General features: G+C 44.5%; 1 protein-coding gene and 2 pseudogenes across 3 annotated transcripts in view; 1 reads left to right on the forward strand and 2 right to left on the reverse strand.

Moving 5' to 3' along the window:
* Positions 1-13,654, reverse strand: part of DIXDC1 (DIX domain containing 1) — a 71,011-nt gene extending 57,357 nt beyond the window's left edge. For 2 of the 3 annotated variants that reach the window (XM_006761520.2, XM_006761518.2), the window contains exon 1: positions 13,255-13,650. In XM_006761520.2, the coding sequence (XP_006761583.1) occupies positions 13,255-13,314 (60 nt within the window). In that variant the 5' untranslated portion in view covers positions 13,315-13,650. Of the gene's footprint in view, positions 1-13,254 lie in introns of all 3 variants that reach the window. The other variant, XM_015562475.1, reaches the window with a different exon arrangement.
* Positions 5,154-5,936, forward strand: LOC107182756 (annotated as a pseudogene).
* Positions 13,655-16,950: 3,296 nt separating the features above from the next.
* On the reverse strand, positions 16,951-20,497 carry LOC102764066 (annotated as a pseudogene).
* Positions 20,498-21,552: the final 1,055 nt, after the last annotated feature.

Below are 21,552 nucleotides of genomic sequence, written 5' to 3' on the forward strand. Positions count from 1 at the left end.
AGAGTGAAACTGTGAGACCCGCATCTTAGAAAAGTCACTCTGGACACAGAGGAGAACATGGGATAGAAAGAGGAGCATCCAGATCTGCAGAAACCAATGAGGAGACGAGGCAACAATTCCAGTGAGAGAAGATGGGAGCCTGAATTGAAGCAGCATAGCTAGAAAAGCACAAATTCCAGAAACAAATCTGAGGGGAATGATAGGATGTGGGCAGTGACAAAAAGAGAGGCTCCAAAAAGTCATGCCTGAATGAATGGCTGATGACACTACATTAGCTGAGAAAGGGAATACATGAAGAACAAGTATTGGGAAAAAGAAATAGTTTGGTTTTGGATAAGAGTCTGAGCTCTTTGTAAAACGTAAGCCAGTTGGCAAAATCCATGTCTAGAGCACAAGAGATGGGAGCAAGGTGGGAGGTACATGTTTGAGAGTATGTATGTGTGATAGGTTATAGCCGTAGGTGTGAGTGAGACATAATAACTAATAACTACCACCTACTGAGCACTGACTATGCACCAGGAACTGTGCTAAGGACTTCACCACATCTTTTCATACATTCTCTCTCTCTCTCTCTCTCTCTCTCTCTCTCTCTCTCTCTCTCACACACACACACACACACTAATCCTGTGAGAAACTACCTTTCTCATGTCACACACATGGAAACCAAGGTTCAGAACAACAAAAACCCCAGTCACAAGGCTGCTGTCAGAAGAAGAATCTGAACCCAATGCTGACTCCAAATCCTGGGCTTACAAGTGAACTATGAGAAGTTATTTGGCAGGAAAGGGAGTGAGGAGACGGATGGAAAGGAAAGAAGAGATTAAAAATGTACTAAGTGGCAATTTTTGTCAGCTATTGAAAGAGACACTTTATATCCCTGTCTCCTTTAATATTCATACCCAGCCATTAAAATTGATATTATTGGCCCCATTTCCCGTATGGGAAACCTTGCTCAAGATCATAGCGCTGATAACTCATGAAAATGGGATTTGAACCCACTGCACCACACTCCAAAGAATAGATTATTTTTACAATACCAAAGAAAGCATGCAATGAGAGGAGAGAAGGGAGTACCCAGGGCAGAGGATGTGATATATCAACATTAAAGAAACAAGTGAAGTGAATTGAGCAATAAAATGATCCTAGGACATATAACCAGAGGGCAGAGGAAATATAGGAATCCAGGGATGAGAGAATTTTAAGACAGGTGGTCAGTTAGGTCAAATGCTATAAACAGTCCAGCTGAGGACTAAGAAGCCCATTCCATTGAATAATTAACAGGCTTTGATAACCTTTGAGAACAGATGCTGTAGCGTGGTGGGGTTAAAAGTCAGATGGCAGTGACCTGAGAAGACCTCAGAGAGCATATAACCAGCAGTGAGGGAGGAGAAAGGGTAGCTGGAGAGGAAGGGGAATAGAGAATGAGGATAACAGGAAACTTGTTGGCTGGGGTGTGGGGTTAGTGAGGGAGAGACAGATACAAAGGGAGGGGTGTGAACAATGCAGCCAGGTTCCAGGGGAGAGGAAGAGGCCACTTCCTGCTCTGATTGTGAGGAGACAGGAATACATACCTACAAATAGGTACAGACCTGGGGAATGTGGAGTGGGGGGAGAAGGAAGTTGAAGGAGCCCAAAATCTAAATAAATGCCCCTTTATTCATTACTAGAGGCCTGATGCACAGAATTCGTGTAAGGGTAGGCCTTCCTTCCCCCAGGTGCTGGCTTCACCGTCCCGGCCCCGTCCCCCTCCTGCACCCGCCTTGGCTTGGTGCTGCCCACGGCCGCCGCCACACACCCCGGGCTCCCAGGTTCTGCGGAGCCCTCCACCCCGAATGATCACCCGCTGGACAGTGGCCTGGGCCTCCCTCTGCAGGGCGATCGTGGGGCAATGGCAGGCCTGGCACTAGTGCGTGTGGTCGTCTGGACGGTGGTCCTGCTGTTCGGCCATTTGGTCGATTTGCATATCATGCTTTTATTATTATAGATAGAAAGGAACGGGGAGAATGGAGGAGGCTTCCAGAAAGGAACCCTGTGGGAGACTGGAAAGAACAATGGCACCAAGGACTCAATAGGGCTGGAAATCATAATTGTGTCACTGAATCAATCAGCAAGGCTATGTGATTTCCTCTAGAAGGGCTCAGCAGGCCTGTGGGGTGAGTGAGGAAACCAATATGGGCTAACCTAAGACTGGAATTGGTCAGAGGAAATACAGCGATCACCAGGAAGTGAGGATGGTGGTGGGAGTACATTTGAAGTGACTGATTGTGGAATCTGCACCAGATAGAAGAAATTAAGGAGAGCTGATAAACTGAGAGGACAGAGAATAGAGAACTTGGTGCACCTCAATGTAAGTTTAATGGGAATGGAGGAGTGTGGAGATTGGGGTGTTAAGCAGAGAGTAAACTTTCAGAGTTCAAGATTTCAAGGGCAGCACTAGACTGTTTGCTCAGTGGTTACAGCATAGGCTTGCAGACTGAAGGGTCCCAGGTTTGATTCCAGTCAAGGGCATGTATCTTGGTTTTAGGCATGTGTGGGAGGCAACCAATCGATGTATCTCTTTCACATTCATGTTTTTCTCTGCCTCTCTCCCTCCCTTCCACTCTGTCTAAAAATAAATGGGGGGAAAATATATCCTCAGGGGAGGCTTAACAAAAGAAAACAAAACTAAGATTTCAAGGGCAGGGCAGTTTTGTGCAATAAGTTCCAGGATACAGCCTCACTGTGTGGCATTTCTGTAGCAGCACAGGGAAGGACAATCATTGCCGTGGGGATGGTCAAGGAACTGGGAGGCTTGACTGTCTTCATCGTGGATCCTGAAGTCATTCCAGGAAAGTGGTAGCTGAGGATATTTATTATTCTGCCCAGAGTCATATAACTTAAAAGACTGACGAGTGCGCCTTCCATGACGCCCAGCCAGCATGGCTCAGTAGTTGAATGTCGATCTATGAACCAGGAGGTCAGGGTTCGATTCCCGCCAGGGCACATGCCTGGGTTGTGGGCCAGATCCCCAGTGGGGCATGCAGAAGGCAGCCGATGAATGATTCTCTCTCATCATTGTTTCTCTCTCTCTCTCCCTCTCCCTTCCTCTCTGAAATCAATAAAAAAAATTAAAAAAGAAATCACTGACAAAACATTTTAATTGAATTGTCCTTTGTCATGTCACTACCATGTCTGCCTGCTGACAGAGACCTAGTAAGTGGCATCTAGCAGAGAGATCACAGATTCACAGCTGAGTGGCTTATTCTTATCCACAGGTTGAGGGTTACAATGACTTTAGGCCTTTGCTCCTTCTAAGTCTAATCTGGGGAGCCAACCACTAAACTAAGTCTCAGTGCATCTCCTTGTTGACATGAAGATATCTTTACCTGGTATCCAAGAGGCAGGCCAAAGCCCTGTTCTTGTTATACTGGAAAATGCCTACTGCTGGCTCTAAAAAAACTGATTTGAACAACAAAGTAGACACTCATGAGGACCAGCCACACCACCGACTTCCCCCGCCAAGATGTTATCTTAAAAGAGGCCTGCAATGAAGGTCTAGGTCCCAGTTCTAAATTTTACTAGACTACTTCTGTTAGCAGATGAAATACATATGCTTCTTGCAAGAGTCTGTTACTCTCTAGTGGCTGAACTAGTAGGTCTTTTTCTTCTTTGTCTTTGTTTGTTTGTTTGTTTGTTTTTGCCTCAGAATCTTTTCTCAAATTGTAACTTGTGTGAAAGCCACATATGTAAAATAGGGAAAGCAGTGATTCTCTGGTTAGCACCAGGGTGGGCAATTCAGAGGCTAGTCCCCCCCTTTTTAAAAAAATTTTTTTTAATTGATTTCAGAAGAGAGAGGAAAGGAGAAGTAGGGGGAGAGAGAAAAATAATGATGTAAGAGGGAAACATCCATTGGCCAACTCCTGCTGGGCCCTCCTGTAGGCTCCCCACTGGGAATCAAGCCCAAAACCTGGGCATGTGCCCTTGACCAGAATCGAACCTGGGACCCTTCAGTCCACAGGCCAATGCTTTATCCACTGAGCCAAACCGGCTAGGTCTAGCCTAGTCCTCTTTACCCCCGACACCCTACAAGCCATGTGAAGTAACCTCTTGAGGGGTTCTTGCATCAGCTGAGGAAAAAGAAATCACTGAATTTTGCTTATTTCTAGCCTAAAATTTTATAAGTCAATTATTCAGTGAAGACAAACTAGATTCAGCAAAATAAAAATATCCAAAATATTAAGAAGTATACCTTGAACCTTCTGGAGAAGCTCCATAGAACCATAATCAGTTTCCAATCAGGCCCAGAGGGGGTGGGGGAGCTGCAGGTGTAGCTAACAGCTCTTGGGGTAGCGGTCCAGCTCACAATGACACCCCCTTCTGTAGAACATGACCCTCTACAATCAGTGGTTCTCAACCTTCAGGCCCTTTAAATACAGTTCCCCATGTTGTGACCTAATCATAAAATTATTTTTGTTGCTAATTCATAACTGTAACGTTGCTACTGTTATGAATCATAATGTAAATATCTGATATGCAGGGTGGTCTTAGGCGACCCCTGTGAAAAGGTCGTTCGACCGCCAAGGGGTCGCGACCCACAGGTTGAGAACCGCTGCTCTACATACTCAGTGATGGGCCCCAGTATTGGTCTAGCATTATATCATTCCTTCCACTGGTCACAGTTGATTGATCCAGCTAAGTTGACTGGTCAAGCCTAGTAGATCTCTGGACTTTTTTGGTCTCAAATTTAGGAATAGAATCAGTCCCCTTCCCCACCACTCTTCTCTGTTTCTCCCAGTCTCTCTTTCACAAAGTGGTAAGATATAAAACTTAGATGCTGCCATAGGTATGATGTTCACATCTATAGTGGAAGTGAATAAAGCCACCCACAGAACCAGAGATAAGAGGCAAAAAGCAGAGGGAGCGATCCTGCCAGTGTTTGAGTTCTTGATTTTCATTGAGACTGTTCCATCCTTGCCCATTCCATGATTTAGTTTTTAGCCTTTCCTTGGATTCCACGCAGTAGATTCCATTTTCTATCTCTGCTAGTTCAAGCTCGGTTCTTGGCACTTACAACCAAACTAATAAGAAAAGCAAGATACTTTCAGCTTTCGACAAGGTATAACTTTCTTCAGTCATCCCAAATCTGGGTTCATCCAACACCAGCCGCCTCCACCATGCTGCCAAAGTTTGACCCCAACGAAACCAAAGTCATACACACCTGAGGTGCACTGGCGAGGAAGTTGGTGCCACATCTGCCCTTACCCCCAGAATTGGACCCCTGGGTCTGTCTCCTAAAAAGGTTGGTGATGATCCTGGTGGGTGTGGCTCAGTGATTGAATGTCGACCTCTGAACCAGGAGGTCACGGTTTGATTCCTGGTCAGGGCACATGCCTGGGTTGTGGGCTTCATCCCCACTAGGGGTTCTGTGGGAGGCAGCCAATCAATGATGTTTCTCTCTCATCAATGTTTCTATCTATCTGTCTCTCTTCCCCTCTCTCTCTAAAATCAATTTTAAAAATATTTTTTAAAAAGGTTGGTGATGACATCGCCAAAGCAACCAGGGATTGGAAGGAACTGGGGATCACAGTGAAACCGACCATTCAGAACAGATTGGCCCACACTGAGGTAGTACCTACCTTCTGCCTTTGCCCTCACCATCAAAGCCCTCAAAGAACCACCAAGAGACAGAAAGAAGCAAAAAAACACGCCCATTAAGCACAGTGTAAATGTCACTCTTGATGAGGTTAGCAACATTGCCCAACAGATGCAGCGCCGATTTCTAGCTAGGGAACTCTCTGGAAACATTAAAAGAGGTCCTGAGGAATGCCCAGTCTGCGGGCTGCAATGCGGATGGCTACCACCCTCACGACATCATGGATGACATCAACAGTGGTGCAGTGGAATGCTGGGCTAGTGAAGAACTACAAAGGAAAATATTTCAGTTAAAGATCATTTGACAGAAAAAGCAAGAAATCAGATATACTATGTCTGTGACCACAAAGAACTAATCTTGATCCAGAATTAACATCTGAAACTTGTTCCGTGGAAGCTAGAAGGATGCCTGAGCAATCTGGAAGTCTAGAAAGGCTGAGGGTTTTATGACAACCCTATGAGTCAGGTCTCAGGGAAAAGTAGACAGAGCAACAATCAAATCTGTGTGAGCAGGATTTGGGCTTGACAAGACTGAACCACTCTAAAGCTCTGAGCAGCTGGTGTAGGGAGAGGCCTTAGCAACCTCATACTCTCCATCAGCTTCCTCCAAGACACTGCAAGTAACCCTGCAATATAAATTCAAACTCTTCTAATAAAGACAGTTCTGTCTACCATCTTAATCTGTGCAGGAAATCTTGACCTGGAAAGCTTTCCGGGCGCCCAATGTACCTGGTTTTCTTTGGGACCTGCCCTTCCTTCGGAATAAGTTTGTAAATCCAGCCTCTGCTTTCTATCTCCTCTAAGCCGCAAGGTCAAAGAGAATTCCTACAGGGAACTTGTTTGGTTAGAGCTGCAAAAGCACTGATTGGGCTTTTCCAGAGAAGTCTGTGTAGAAACATTCAGGAAGTAGACTCTATGGCAGTGGTTCTCAACCTTCCTAATGCTGCGACCCTTTAATACAGTTCCTCATGTTGTGGTGACCCCCAACCATAAAATTATTTTCGTTGCTACTTCATAACTGTAATTTTGCTACTGTTATGAGTTGTAATGTAAATATCTGATATGCAGGATGTATTTTCATTGTTACAAATTGAACATAATTAAAGCATAGTGATTAATCACAAAAGCAATATGTAATTACATATGTGTTTTCCGACAGTCTTAGGTGACCCCTGTGAAAGGGTCGTTCGACCCCAAAGGGGTCTCGACCCACGGCTTGAGAACCGCTGTTCTATGGCTTCCTGCCCGGCAAGCAGGAAAGGCGAACAAGAAAAGGAGAGGCCCCTGCAGTGTGCTGGAGAGTGCAGGAGACCTGAATGGCTCAGCAAGGAAATCAGTTTTACAGTGAAACCAGATACCGGACACCCTCCAGCAGCAGACGCTGAGGAGATGGGGTGGGGTGTTGCTGATAAACTGAGAAGAAGGCAGGAGGTGTGAAAACCGTGAGTTATTACTGGCCTAAATTCTGCCAGGAAAAGAATGTAATATGGCATTTCTTTTCTATTAATTTCTTCAGGTCTTACTCAACCAGGAAAGGCTACTTATTCATTGAAGTTGGTGGCTAATTAGGTAAAAGTAAAGTTCACAAGTAAAAATTTTAGGTTTTTTCTTCCCTCCATGGGTAGGGCTCTTTGTATTAGTGTTCAGCCCAGAAGTCAAAGGATAATATACCAGAAAGTAAAAACCTAAAAACTTTCTGGAAGATTTCATCTCCTAGCCTTATTTTTAAATTTCCATTAGTTATGAGTTCCATAAACACTCTGTTCTTCATAAGTATATGTTATAAATGTTCAATAAATGCATGTGAGTGAATGAATGACTGAAAGGATGAATGAAATGAGGTATCATTGTATAATCTATGAGTGTCCTTTACTAAAAACAAGGCATGGAGCCCACTCTTAGGGCCTTTGGGAGTGGTTCCCTACCTCCCTAATATATATGATTGTTATCATAATTAACTAGTTTATTAATATTAATAGAAAGAGAGCAAAGGGGAGGCCAGACATTAGAAGCATGGTCATCTGCGCAGTCTCACCAGGAAGCTACAGCTTCACTTTCCCCAGTAACAACCAGTCCATTCCCTGCAGATTCTGGGGGAAGGGATCGAACAAAGGGGGAGATGGGCGCATTCGCAGTTAGGTTGGGGTGACACAGGAAAGGTGGTTGCCTTCAGCCTAGCCTGGGAAAAAGATCACTGGCTAGGAGGCTGGACCCTGATGGAAGCCCATGAAATCCCCAAAGGGAGTTCCCTCTCTTGTGCTCTCTTGCTCTTGCACTCCTGTTTCTCACCTGCTCTGTGACCAGCACTCGCCTGTGTGCTAACCTACCATATGGCCTTAAGCAGCTGCATGGCCGGTGGCAATGAACTGCAGCTGGGAAGACAGGCTAAGCTAGTCAGATGCTGGACTGAACTATAATTTTGTTGTTGTTGTTAATCCTTACCTGAGGATATTTTTTCTATTGGTTGCCTCCTGCACAAGCAGATTGAGCCTGCAACTGTGGCACATGCCCTTGACCAGAACTGAACCTGCAACCCTTCAGTCTGGCAGCCGACGCTCTAACCACCGAGCCAAACCAGTCAGGCTGGACTGTAATTTAATATAGGACAGAAAGTCTGGGCAGTGGCCTTGATCCTAGCCCTGCTGAAGACAAGATTGGACTTTTTCCATGGCAGGACATGGAGATGGGACCTTGGAGGGAAACCCCCTTAATTTTATCCACTGAGCCAAGCCGGTTAAGGATTTTTTTTTTAAATCATCACCCAAAACCCTTAATTTTACATCATCAATAAAGCTTTCCACAAAATCTCATCCCCCCCGTGGGGAAATTCTTTTTCCTGAGGCATCCCAAGAACTCCACTTCCACTAATAACACGATCACTGAAGGTTATGTCCATGACCACTTAAATAGGGCCTGGTTTGAGTGCCAGAAGCCAATTCTAGCATGTCATACTTGCAAGAGTTTCATCAGAAGATTGATGGAACTTGGGGACTCAATAAGGGCTGAGCACCGTATGTTGTCACCTGTTGGGAATGGCTGATGTTATTTCCCCAAACCTGAAAAAGGAATGATTGCTTGGCTGCCAGACAGCTCAGGGCATTTTAATCTACATGTTATTGCCTCCTACTGGCCAAACACCTGAACAGCCGTTGGCTAATTTCCTCCATTCTGACAATAGACTCTGTATATGAAACCCTGACCCTTTGAAGTGTATATCTCTGCCTCTCCTCTGGACAAATTGTGTTAATAAAAAGCATGGGGTCCTGAGATGAGCAGATGTTAGTTTCCTTTAAACTAGGCTCCTCTGACCCCCAAATGCCTTTCAAAATTATATTTCATCTCTGGACTCCTATTTAATCTATGCACAGCCTTCTCCAGATTCCAGAGCCCTTCTTAATGTTGGAACAAGAGCCCCGGCATTTGAGGATAACAAATAAGGAAATACGTTCAGGGAAGTTTCAGTCCTAACAGCCTCGACAACAGGGCGAGTCATGGGAAGTGGCACCTGGCACACAGTGCCCATCTCTGCTCCACGGGCCTGGCCAGCCCATCTCTCACCATGAGGAACATGACGCTGCCTGAGAGCTTGCTGCCAGGGAGCATCTGTTTAGCTGGCATTGACTCCTGTGGGAATAAAGCCAGTGAGCTCGGGCGAGGAGTGGAGAAATCAGTCAGGATAGAAAAAAGACCGTTAGCGAGTGAGGTGCTTTGTTACATTAAAGACTTAACTGGCCTTTAATTTCTACAGCAAAGCACAGAGGAGGTCATTGTGGAAATGTCTGACCGCCTCTGCTTGGCCCCAGGTTGCGGAAGGCGTGAGGCGCTTAGGAGCGATGTCTGCTGCAGCTGCTCCACATGCCAATCCTCTTCTTCACTGGCCCTATGTCCCCCTACGGGAATGGCGCCAGACAAAGGCTCCTCCTGTGTTTCTCAGGGACTACCAAGCAGATGAATCTCTGTGAGATTGAAATTTTTACTTTTCTACGTGGAGAAAAACTGGTAGGGAGAGTCTCCCAGGTCATGTGCTTAAAAGGTTGAGGCTCAGACACCTGATTTCCTGTTGGCCAACATTTTAACAAATCAGCTAAACAACTTTCAGTCCCTCGGGCCATTCCTACTCCAGCCAGGCACAGGCTCACTCTGCCTGACAGGCAGCATTTCTACATCACCACAATTTCCCCAAGTTTCAGACTCTGACCATGTACTTTATGTTCATTGCCCTGGGAGCTCCACCAGGGCACAGACTATGTTTTTTTACTTCTGTTTCCAGAGCCTGGCACAGTGCCTGGTGAACACAGTCATTCAGTGACTGTTAAATGAGTACTTGCATGCATGTTTTCCAGATTAGCAGGAAGAAACGTCTGGTCTCGGTGAGCAGGTCAGTTGGTAAATCGTTGGTACATGATATTATTAAGTAGAAGGTACCTGTGTAAACTCCCACAAACACTACCTCTTCTATGGTACTTATCACATTCAGCTTCCTGTTATGGTTCTTATAGTACACCTATAAATCTCTTCCTATAAATTCCTTGGAAGCAGGAACTAGTTGTTTTTCTATTATTTTATCCATTTCCTTATCCAATAAATGAAGTAAATAATGGAATGAATGAACCCTTACTTGCCAGACTATATTATAGTCTTTGGTCTCCCTAAATCTTCCAACACATGCACCAAAGTACTTTTTAAAGAAAGTCTAGTCTAGCCCCTGGAAAACCACTTGCAGAAAAAACACTTGGCACATTAACCAAAGATAATGTTCATATGACATCAATACCAAGTGGCAGAGAAAACAAATAAATAGCTTTGAGGCAGATCAGACTGGGGACAAATGATAGAAAGGGCAGGCCCAAAACATAGGAGTTGGGGATGACAGCCAGGTGAGCGATAGAATGTGGCTATAGCCAAAAGTTGTGGATAATTCAAAATGCAGAGTAACCATGCCGATAAAAGGGGCTGCATTGACATGAATCAATTCTATGAGTAATTTGCCAGGTGTGTTCAGACCAGGGCTATTCAGGAAACATAATGGAAGAAAATTCGGCCATGCACAGTTATGCATCATGGCATATGGTTGAGATTAGAGGCTAACAGTGGGTAGAGGAAAGCCTTGATTCAAAGGACAAGGTTTCTCTCTGTTAATTAACCAGTTAGGGCCATAGCTTCGTTTCCTGTGGCAGTTTTCGCTGCCACAGAGAATGACGTCACGGCCCTAACCACACAGACCTTAAAAGCATCCGGTGATAAAGAATAGCTTCAGATATGCTTGGAGCATTTCCCAGAGATGACTGGATAGGTGTGTTATTCTTAGCCTCAGTGAAGAGCTTCTCAGAGGGACTGAAGTGTATTCTGACACTGGCCTTTAAGTCCCGATCTATATCCTTATCACACGACTCTAACAAAAGAGATTGAATATATCTAGATCTATTAAGCAATCCTAGAGACTGCAATAGGTCAATCAGGGCCCCATCATCTCTGAAATAACTAACACAGCATTATTCAGTAGCACTAAATGTGATACAGTACATGAAAAGAATTATTCAATATAATTTATTATGTATGTAAAATAATTATTTAAACTTTCAGGGACATTTGAGATTTAACATATTACTATTAATAACATTTAGATTATGTCAATTTCTCAGAGAAACCAAAATACTGATTGGTTATCAGAGTTCAAATCCACTAATAGAAGGGAATAGATTATACATTAGCCTGTAGATGGGGTGGAAGGGAAGTTTACAGGATGGATAGAAAAATCAAATGTCCGAAAGAAAAAAGAGGCATTACTACATTATTCTAGAGGTGAGTTAATAAAGTTGTGTGTCTACTGTTATTATTTCTTGTTGTTGTTGTTGTTTTGTTTTTATTAAGACTCCATTACCACCACAAAAAGAAAACTCTCCCACTCTCCCTTTCCCTTATGATTTATAACAACTGGAGGTCAGGGGACATTTATGGACACACTAAAGCTCTTCAGGGGAAATGTTAGGAAATGAAAAAGAGCAGAAGGCAAAGACAGGCCGACTCTGCTGCTTCTCTCCTCCTGAGAAGACAGACAGTGGGACCTGATACTTGGGACTGAGTTTAAAAAAGGGGGGGCCAGAGGAGGACCTAAGGGGCTTCTGCACAATTGGTGGATAAGTCAGACGTATGACGCTTGAGACCACGGGCAGGCCCAAAGGCAAGGAAAAGAGGGACCGGGAATACTGGAAGCACTCAAAGAGGTGGCCTCCTGGCTTGTATGACTAGCTCTTTGTTAACAACCCCCTGACATGTGTTCAGAGGACTGGTGCAAAGATGAGGAGCCCGGCCGTGCAGGCAGGGTGCAAACTCTGACCTTCCAGGAGGGCTGTGACGGCCTCAGCCAAAGGAAAAGCCTGACTCAGTGGGTTAGGTCGGGACAGCGTCTCTGCAACTTTCCTCTCTGTGTCAGGAACAAGGCCGGGCACAGGGGCCAGGACTGGAGAAGGTTCTGGAACAGGTCAGGCTGCAGAACTTCTTAATTAGAAACAGGAATTGAGGAAAGAGCCTGCCGTGCAGCTGTAGCAAGAAAACCTTACACACAAATTCGCGAGAATGGCTACCTCCAGGAAAGACTGCAGCGATGGCCGAGGCATGGTCTTGCCTGTAATGTTCATATTTAAGAAGAGAATGTACTCGTGTGTTCATTGTTTAAAGACTGATTTTTAAAAATCGTAAATTTAAGAAAGAGAAGGAAGAGAGGGAGAGGTGAAAAGAAAAGGAGAGGAAGCAACACACAACTAACAGTCTAGGTCTCCTTGCAGGGGTCTCCCTGGAACCTGGGGTAAGGCGAAGGGGCGGGGCTCAGAAGCAATGAAAGACATGGAACAAATCGCAAGGGGGAAGGATCCTACATCAGAATTCTCCAGGTCCCAAGAAAAAGAAATGTCATAAGTAACAGAATTTTGAGAGTAAACACTGAGGAGAAAGAGACCAGCCAGCCCCTCCCATACTGCCTGTCACACTGGGGACCGGTTCCCCGCTCTCACTCAGAAGTGAGCCAATACTGACTCCCCTGAATTGAGCCCAGAAATCCAGACCTTCGCTCCTCTTACGTCTTCTCTGCCAACCATGCCCTTGGTTGTGGAGAAACGTACTACCCTGGTTTTTAAAAAAAGATATCAATAGAAGAGGGCACTTCATACGGACCACCTACCTGCTCACCCTGCTCTCTCAAACTTTCTACCAATGCAATGCCACCCATCCTTCCCTCCGCTCTTCGTTAGTGCCTGGAATAGAGTGAGCACTTCTGCCACAGACTCAGGAATTTCCGGGGGGGGGGGGGGATCCCTGGGGAGAGTAGAGACCACCTCTTCTGGAAGGAGATGGCCTCTGAATCCGTGGTCCTGTCGTCTGGGCTCAGGCTAGCAGCCAGGGACGGTCCATGCCCAGCATAGCTGGAGGCAGGCGGCCCCTTTGATGTCTCGCGGTTCACCCGTGGGGTCGGCACCCTCCCACCACCAAAGCCGCCTTAGGGCTCTGCATGCGAGTTGTTCTGGGTCCTCCCGAGGAGGAGGGCGCCGGAGGACCGGTTCCAGAGATCAGGCGGGAGGCGCTGGGGGAGGGGGGCTGGGCAGTGGGAGGGGCAGACGGGGCAGTTACCTCGTTGAAGCCCTCCTGCAGGACGTCCAGAAAGTTCCCCCGGGTCAGGCACGCCAGCATGGTTCCTGCCGGGGCTCCCCGGGCGGGGCTGCAGGCCCGGCGGCGCCGCCTCCTCCCACTGCACACAAAGACTCCGGGTTCAGCTCGTGGGGATGTCTCCGGAGTCCCGCACGCCACTTACTGGAAACCCAGACCTGAGCCAAACTAGCGGCTTCCACTGGGCATGCTCCTACCGAGGCCCCTGCAGGAGGGGCCGGCTGCTCCGCGGTTCCTATAGAAACAGCTGGTGCTCGAGGGCTGGACCGCGCTGGCTGGAGGGAGAGCGCCGCGGGCGCGCGGAGGCAGGCGTGAGCGCGCGCCACACACACGCACACACACACGTACACGCGCGCACACACACGCACACGCGCGCACACACGAGCACAAACGCGCGCACGTGAACACGCACACACACGGGCGTGCCGGCGTGTGCATGCACTTGCAGTCACATACGCACACACCAGGTCTGCAGACAGGCGTGTCTGAGAGCGCGCGCTGCACACACATCGGATCTGCTGTTTAAAGCCGCGAGCAACTCACCGCGTGGCGGGTGGGAAAGGGAGTGAATCAGAGGATTACAGCCTCTCCCCTCCGCCACGCCAGCCGAAAACAGCAACCTTTTTCCACATGGGGCCTGGACAGTGAGGTTAGGCTAAAGAGGAAGCAAAAGGGAGAGAAAAAGAAAAAGAGAAGAACCTTTCAGAAGGAAGGAGAGAGAGAGAGAGAGAGAGTAGAAAGAGAATACTTTAGTTATTGATGGTATTAGAACACATTTAATTGAAAGAAAGCTAAGCAAATCACACAGGATCACCACAGAAACATCAAGGGTAATCCAAGGATGACCAGGCTTTGACCAAAAAACAAAACAAAACAAAAAACACCTTCCTTTCTTTTTAGAGTAACTTCTAAAATGTAAAATCCATATTGTTAATGTTTTAAATTAATTAAATGGGTTTTAATTGAAATAAAAACAGCAAAAATGTCCTGGTGCTTTTGAAAGAGTTAAGTAAAGCCTGCTCAAGTGAAACAGCTGTCCCCTCTGTTTCTTCTTATTCAAGTCATAGGGCTTATTTATTGTTAAGAACACTAGCTGGTTGTGCTCTCAGTGCACACTCTTGTTTCTGTAGGAAACAGGAAGCTGGAAGAGCACCCATAGTACATAGATGCACACCGCCTGCTCCCAGATGGAGGGAATGGGTTTATAGAGTGCTAAGGCTCAGAGGGGCTGGGGCCTTGTCCAAGGACACAGCAGTTCAGTAACAGAGACGGTTTGAGGATTTAGGACTCTACACTCATAATTTTGCAGAAGGGACAGATTCTCTCAAGTCCCCAATGTCAGTCGTGGCTCTTAGGCAGAACTAGCAATATCTTGCCTGCATGTTGAAAGCTGCTAAATAAAGATGCTTCTGAGAAGAGAGACACCTTCCTTCTGACCACAGCAAGCAGGAAGCAGAAAGCCAGCAGAGGTGTTAAGTGGCTGCTGCTGGTTGATTACTGTGGGTTCCATTCTGGCTAAGGCTGGGGCAAAACCATGACGACAAATCAAACTGAACCCGAGCAGCCCACAAGTTAGAAGACCATCCTTCACCACCTGTCTGGGAATTTAGTTGCCAAGAACTCCCCTCACCAGAACCACAGTCCTTACACCCTCAGGTGAGTCACTAACTCATGTGAATGCAACAAGGCCTTCTTAAAAGAGAAGTATGCCACTTTTGAAGCATAAAATTGCATAGACACAGTAGAAAATATTGAGACATCAGAGGGAGGCTCTGCTGTTACCAAGAGGTCGCTGTTTCTCAAACAACAAGTCATTTATCAAAGGAAGACCCCTGACCTCAATGCTCCTGGGAAAAGACTCATTACATCACTGAATTTTAAAGCTTCAAAAAAAAGATCTCACCCAGCCAGTATTGCTCAGTGGTTGAGCACCGACCTATGAACAGTAGGTCACGGTTAGATTCTGGGTCAGGACCATGCCAGGGTTGAGGGTTCGATCCTCAGTACAGGGCATACAGGTAGCAGCCAATCGGTGATTCTCTCTCATCATGGATGCTTCTAACTCTCTCTCCCTCTCCCCTCCTCTCTGAAATCAATAAAAACATATTTTAAAAATATCTCATTTGGCCCAACTCCCTCATTTCACAGATGTAGGAACCAAGGCTAGGAGAGGAGAGATGCTTAGAGTCACACAGCTAGTGTCTCTGAAGCCCAACCCTATGCTGGAGGAATTAAGGAGAGCACTGTGGTGAACTGAGAAAAGATTTAAAATAGGGCATATGGTCCAAGATTGCACTCTTCCCTGGAAATCTATACTTATACCAACCACATAGTCTACATCAGTAGTGTCCAATAGAACTTCCTGTGAGGGTGGAAATGTTCTATATCTGTACTGTCCAATACAGTGACCACTAACCACATGTGGTTAATGAAAATGTGGATCTAAAATTTAAATGGCATTTAAGTTTAATTCATTTAAACTTAGTACAATTTCAAAGTATTCCATTGTCCCCATACAATTATTGAAATGTCCCCAAAGTTATGATGTATTGTATTTAATTTGCTCTCACACTTGGAAAAAGCACAAAATTCATTTTTTGGCCATATAATCTCAATTTTTTTAATCAGAATATATGTTCACCGTATTTATCATGGGCTGCTTTAGAACGTGGCTCAGGTGAAGAATTGAGCTTTTGCTCTCAGTAGCACTAACATTTACTATTCCTTCCATCCTCCCTTCCTACCCTATTGTGATATCAACATAAGAGTTGGGAGGAAAAGAGGGTTACCTAAAAGAACTGGGAATAACTAGAACAATGATCTGCATCCCACAGTGCCCCTGTGTGGGAAAACAGCAGGCCACTCTGGGTAGCTGAAACATCTCCCACAGCTGCAGGCCTGTCAGTCACTCTGCCTGGGAGGAGAGGCAGAGCCCAAGCAAGATGCTGTCTGCATGTCGCTGCCTGATTTCTAAAATTATACCAGGCTTCCTGAGCCCTGCATTATTTTAACAATGATGGTACATACCTCACTCACCAACTAAAACCAAAAGCTATACAACCTAGCAAAATCAAGCTTTAACTATGTGCCAAGCCCTGTACTAAGCACTTAGATACATTATTAGCTCATTTGATGGGCACAATTACAATAAAGAGTAGATTTTTTTTGATACAGTCCCTATTTTACTTATGAAGAAAGAGAAGTTTGGAGGATAAGTAATTTGCTCCAGACCCTATAGCTACTAAGAGCTGAAGCTAAAGTCCAGTTTCTCCATCATTATGCAATCTTTTATATGATGCTTGCTACAAAGAGGTTATTCATTTAATGTTCTTAGTTGAATGAATGAGTGAATGAATGAATGAGCTAGTGTAGGAGACATCAGCAAACTCAAAAGACATTCATCACTTCTGTTAATATAGACAAGAACATGTTAGCGCAAGTAAGACTTAGAGCATTAAAAGGAAATGTCATTGGTGAAACTATTGACTGTGACTTCTCCTTGTGTAGAAGATGTGTGAAATTCTTACCTATGTAAAATTTAACACATCTATTATGGGCAATAATTAGTGACTATGGAGAAGCAGAAAGGCAGTTTGAATAAACAAATGGAATTGTCAATAGAAATATTTTAAGTGACTCTCTGAAATAATTTCTTAATCTTCCTTTTGTTTTCTCACATTAATGGGTTTCTTGGCAGTAGTATATGTTTAAAATTTCTATTGCACTTATCTTTAGAGACATCGGCATAAATATACACAAAAGGGCTCATATTTACAGGCAAACATCCCAACTGTGTCCTAGTTCCTAAACTGCCCTTTGTCCCCAGGCTTTTCTGCCCTTCCGCGCCCTGTAATCTTCCTTAGACTGCTCAAATGTCTTCAAACACTCCCCTTCCTAGCATGTCCAATATGAATTCCTCACTCCCAGCTCTTAAAGCCTCCCCCTTCCCAAATTGCCGAGGCTCAGGTTCGCAAGCTCCACACTGTCTCACAGATGTACAAGGCTCATTCTCACCTTCATGCCTTCACGACTGTCCCTCTGCCTGGAATGTCCCACCATTCTTTTATCTTTCAAGCTTCCATTTAAAGCAATGATCCATAATGCATTTTAGACCTTGTGGGAAGCAGCCATGTCCATGGACTGCACATAGTCCTCAAGAGCAGTGATCCGTTCCTCTGGCATATTTGTTCCAACTTTATCGTCTTCTACTACACGCTGCATTTGAAGTTGATAAACTCCATGCCACACTGGAACTAGTTTCGAAGAGCCCCTGACCAAGCCATCTGCTTGAATGCTCCTGACACGCTCCTCTCATTTTGCCATTTCCATCTCAACAGCCCAAGGTTTCACATCTAATAAGATGGAAGACTTGGCAACAAGTGCAGGTTTTTGGCTTTCTTTGACTCATACTGTGCAAGGCGTTCTTCTCTTAGCCTCTTTGCTTCTTCACTTTCCTCCTCCTCCTCAGATCCAAAGAGATCAATGTCATCATTGTCTTTCCTATCTGTAGCTCCACTTCCTGGGGTGTCTTCCATATTGCCCAAAGCTTTCTTCACTCCTGGCAGGCTGGCCTTTTCCCTTTCGGAAGACTTGATGTGATTATACCAATGTAGGGCATGATACACGCTGGCAGTATTGGGCTGTACACCACTTCAAATACCACATCTGCTTGTGATGGCACCTGCCCCTCGATATAGCGCTTGTCCACCAGGTAGTTGCTGAGCACCGGGAGGCAAGTGGGGATTTTCAGGTCTCCAAAACCCATGGCTTCCCTGATCCTGGAGCTGGGCAGCAGCAGAGGAAGAAGGAGGGTGCAGGCAGTCGCACGAGGGCTAAGAGAGGAAAAAAGGCTGCCACATTTCTGCTACTCAGGTCTTCACTATGCCTAATTCAAGTCCCACTTCTTTGTGAAACTTGTCTGACCACTCTTGATTTTGTTAAAATCAAGTCAGATGTGATCATAATCTGTCTGGAACACTCACCTCCCAGATAGCCCATGGTTCGTTCCTGCTCAAATGTCAAGTTAGCTGTTTGGCCTTCTCTAATCACTCTATTTAAAATGACAGCATCCCTTTACGCCAGCATCCCAAACCTGATTTATCTTTTTTTCTTCCTAGCATTCATCCCATCCTGTATATTCTATGTTTACTTGTTCATTTGTTTATTGTCAGCATCCTCCTGCCCAGAATGTAAAATTCCCCATGAGGACAGGGAATTTTGTCTGTTTTATTACTGGTTAATCTTGGGAAATAAAAATATTTCCTGATACATAATAGATGCTCAATAGATATTGACTGACTAAATCAATGAATCTTCCTCTCTTCAAAATTCAAAGGTCATAGCATGTATGATATCATATGGAACATTAACTTATATAGTTAATTTAGGAATGTGAATCTTTGTCTCTTTTACTGTATTTCCAAGACAAATATAAATAATTTCTGGCCCTGGCCAGTGTGGCTCATTTGATTGAGCATCATCTCATGCACCAGAAGGTCACTGGTTCAATTCCTGGTCAGGACACATGACCGGATAGAAGGCTCGATCCCCAATAAGGGGCAAGGGAGGGAGGCATGCAGGAGGTGGCCAATCTATGTTTCTCTCTCATCAATATTTCTATATCTTTATCCCTTTCCCTTTCCTTTCCTCCCCCTCTAAAAAAAATCAATAAAAACATATTTTAAAAAAGAAAAGCAAATCAACAAAACATTTTAACAATAATAATTTCTGGTACGCTTTTATATTTTCTCTCTTCATCAATGTATTCTTTCATTAATTATTCATTAATTATATATTGAGCATCTATTATATGATATTATATGCCAAGTCCTATTCTTTTATTTTTTAAGCAAAAATTTCAAGAACTGAGATACACATAAATACATACACACACAAGCAAGAAACAAGACTAAAAAAAAGAGTAGTAAAACAAAGACTAGTAAAACTGAGACTCCAATATTAACTATATGGGGACAGAGTGTACAAAGTGTGACAGACTGAGTGGGTAGAAAAAGGGGAAAAGAGACAGAATGGTGAGAGACTAGAGTAGGGTGTTGCCAAAGTAATCACCAGATGCTAGTACTTAATATAAACTGTACTAAAGCAAATATGCAAATATATTTAACATGAATTTTTAAAATTTACATTTCAAAGTTTTCTGCCAGCTATCCTGCAGGTAAAAACTAAACTAAGACGAGCGACATCTGGTGGATATTTTGGAAGAGATCCTTGAATTTTTCCCCCATGTCTCTGGATTCCCATTCATAACGCATGTTAGGACTCCACATTACTAATTACATTCTCATGAAATAGTCTTTTTGCAGGACTCAAGGTCTCATTGCAAGAGAAGCCATAGGACCTTTCTATCTCCCAACTAATGTCCCTCTGTCTTCTTCAGAATGCATACAAAATCTGATGCCACAATTCTTCTGTTAAAAGGTAACATTACTTAAAATGTTCACATCCCTTGACCTAGGGATTCCACTGCTGGGACTCTGCCCTAATTAAAATGGTCTTAAGTGAGAAAATCAATTATTTTTTACAATGGGGAGAGTGAAACATAACAGTTCAACAATCGTGGAAAGGCAAAGAAAATTACAGACATTATGTTTTCCAAACATTTGTACCCACATTAAAACAAACGTTTTAATAATCTTGTATCAACAAACATTAAGTTAAAAATGCAAAAGTCAAAAACATGTATATATGACCTCAAATATGTAAATAATACACATGGAAAAAAAGACTAGAAGAAGACATTCTAAAATATTAAGAGTGATTGCTTCTGGATGGAAGGATTATAAGTTTTTAAAATAATGGTTTGCAATATTTTTCAAATGCTCTATAATTAACATACTTGTTTTTACAAAAACATTATTTAAATCTCAAACAATGTACATGTTCTGATTAATTAGTGGAATTTTTCAACCTCTGCCTGGTTTTAATGATTTCAGATAAAGATAGGTAGAGTTTCCACAAGGGGAAGCAAGACAAGAAAGCAAATATATTATAATTTAGTTCCAGGATCTGAGTCCTTATGGAGAAACCCCCCGGGCTGTAGAACTGTACTGAGAATCCAGTACTGTTGGCATGCTCCTCTAAAAAGTACACCAGAAACTTACAGAGGGCTCTGCTGGCACCAGGGAGCTACAGAGTCTCATAACCACATGGGTCCCCATCTTCACCGTCCCTAGAAGAGCCAGCTCAGGGCCACCTTGAAATAAGAGGAGGAAGAAATGTGTAAAAATACAGGACAGGAAAAAATAAAATTTCAAAAGCTAAACTAACCTAGTGGGGTCAGCCCCTGCCTCAAACCTACCAATGTAAGTCTAAGTATCAGAAATAGATGCTGGTTAACAGGAACTCCAGCCCACGGTCTTCTCATCACAACGGGGCTATCCTAATAGCATTTAAAAAACTAGTCACTTAGGTTTGAATGGTAGTAAACTAAAGAGTAATGCTTCCCTATCATTCGTGAAACAAGGATGCATTTTCCCTTCTCCTCACATATATCAGTCTAAGACCAGAGCAAGGATTCCGAAGACAAGCAGGAGAGATACTGGGAGCTCTGCTTCTGACATGCACTTGCCGTCTTCTCAGAAATTCAGTGTTAAACTAGAAAGGCAGCATTTATATTCTGCAGCAGAAGTTTTTATAGCACTTTACAGTTACAAAGTGCTATCATCTACATCATCTTAATTGGCCGCCACAGTAAATAACTCTTGGAAATAGAGTTCATTTTATTGCCCCCGGCGAATAGGAAATAGGCCCCGCCAATGAGTGGTGGAGGCAGTTTTCTAGCCACCTCTTCACTCGGTCTGTGCCAGGGAACAGGCCGGGAAAACAGTGATCAGGATGCTAACGGGGCCAACCTTTGACTACACACTACATAACATTCCCGGTGCTTAAATTTCTCACACTCTAGGAAGCTGATACTAATATTACCACCTTTTTTGTGCTGTGATTCCATTTTCAGTACTCTATCCATCTTAAGCAGCCATCCCTCTCCGGGACAAGCCGAGGGCCAGCCGTATTTAGGGACGACGGTGTCCAGGTTGAGAAAGGGAAGCGCATTACCGCTTGCCTCCAAGTTCTGGAAGTCTGAGTCAGGAATGCACACTAAGAACCTGTGAGCTCAGAGCGGGTTCCAAACTTCTGCCTCCTCCTTCTCGCCCCCCCTCACCCCTCCGCGTGTCCCCAGTTCTGATCTGGCCGCTCAGCTGATAGTACTTCCCAGTTACCCGCCGCCTTTCAGCACTTACC

The sequence above is a fragment of the Myotis davidii genome, unplaced genomic scaffold, assembly GCF_000327345.1.
Source record: "Myotis davidii unplaced genomic scaffold, ASM32734v1 scaffold97, whole genome shotgun sequence".
Lineage (NCBI taxonomy): Eukaryota > Metazoa > Chordata > Mammalia > Chiroptera > Vespertilionidae > Myotis > Myotis davidii.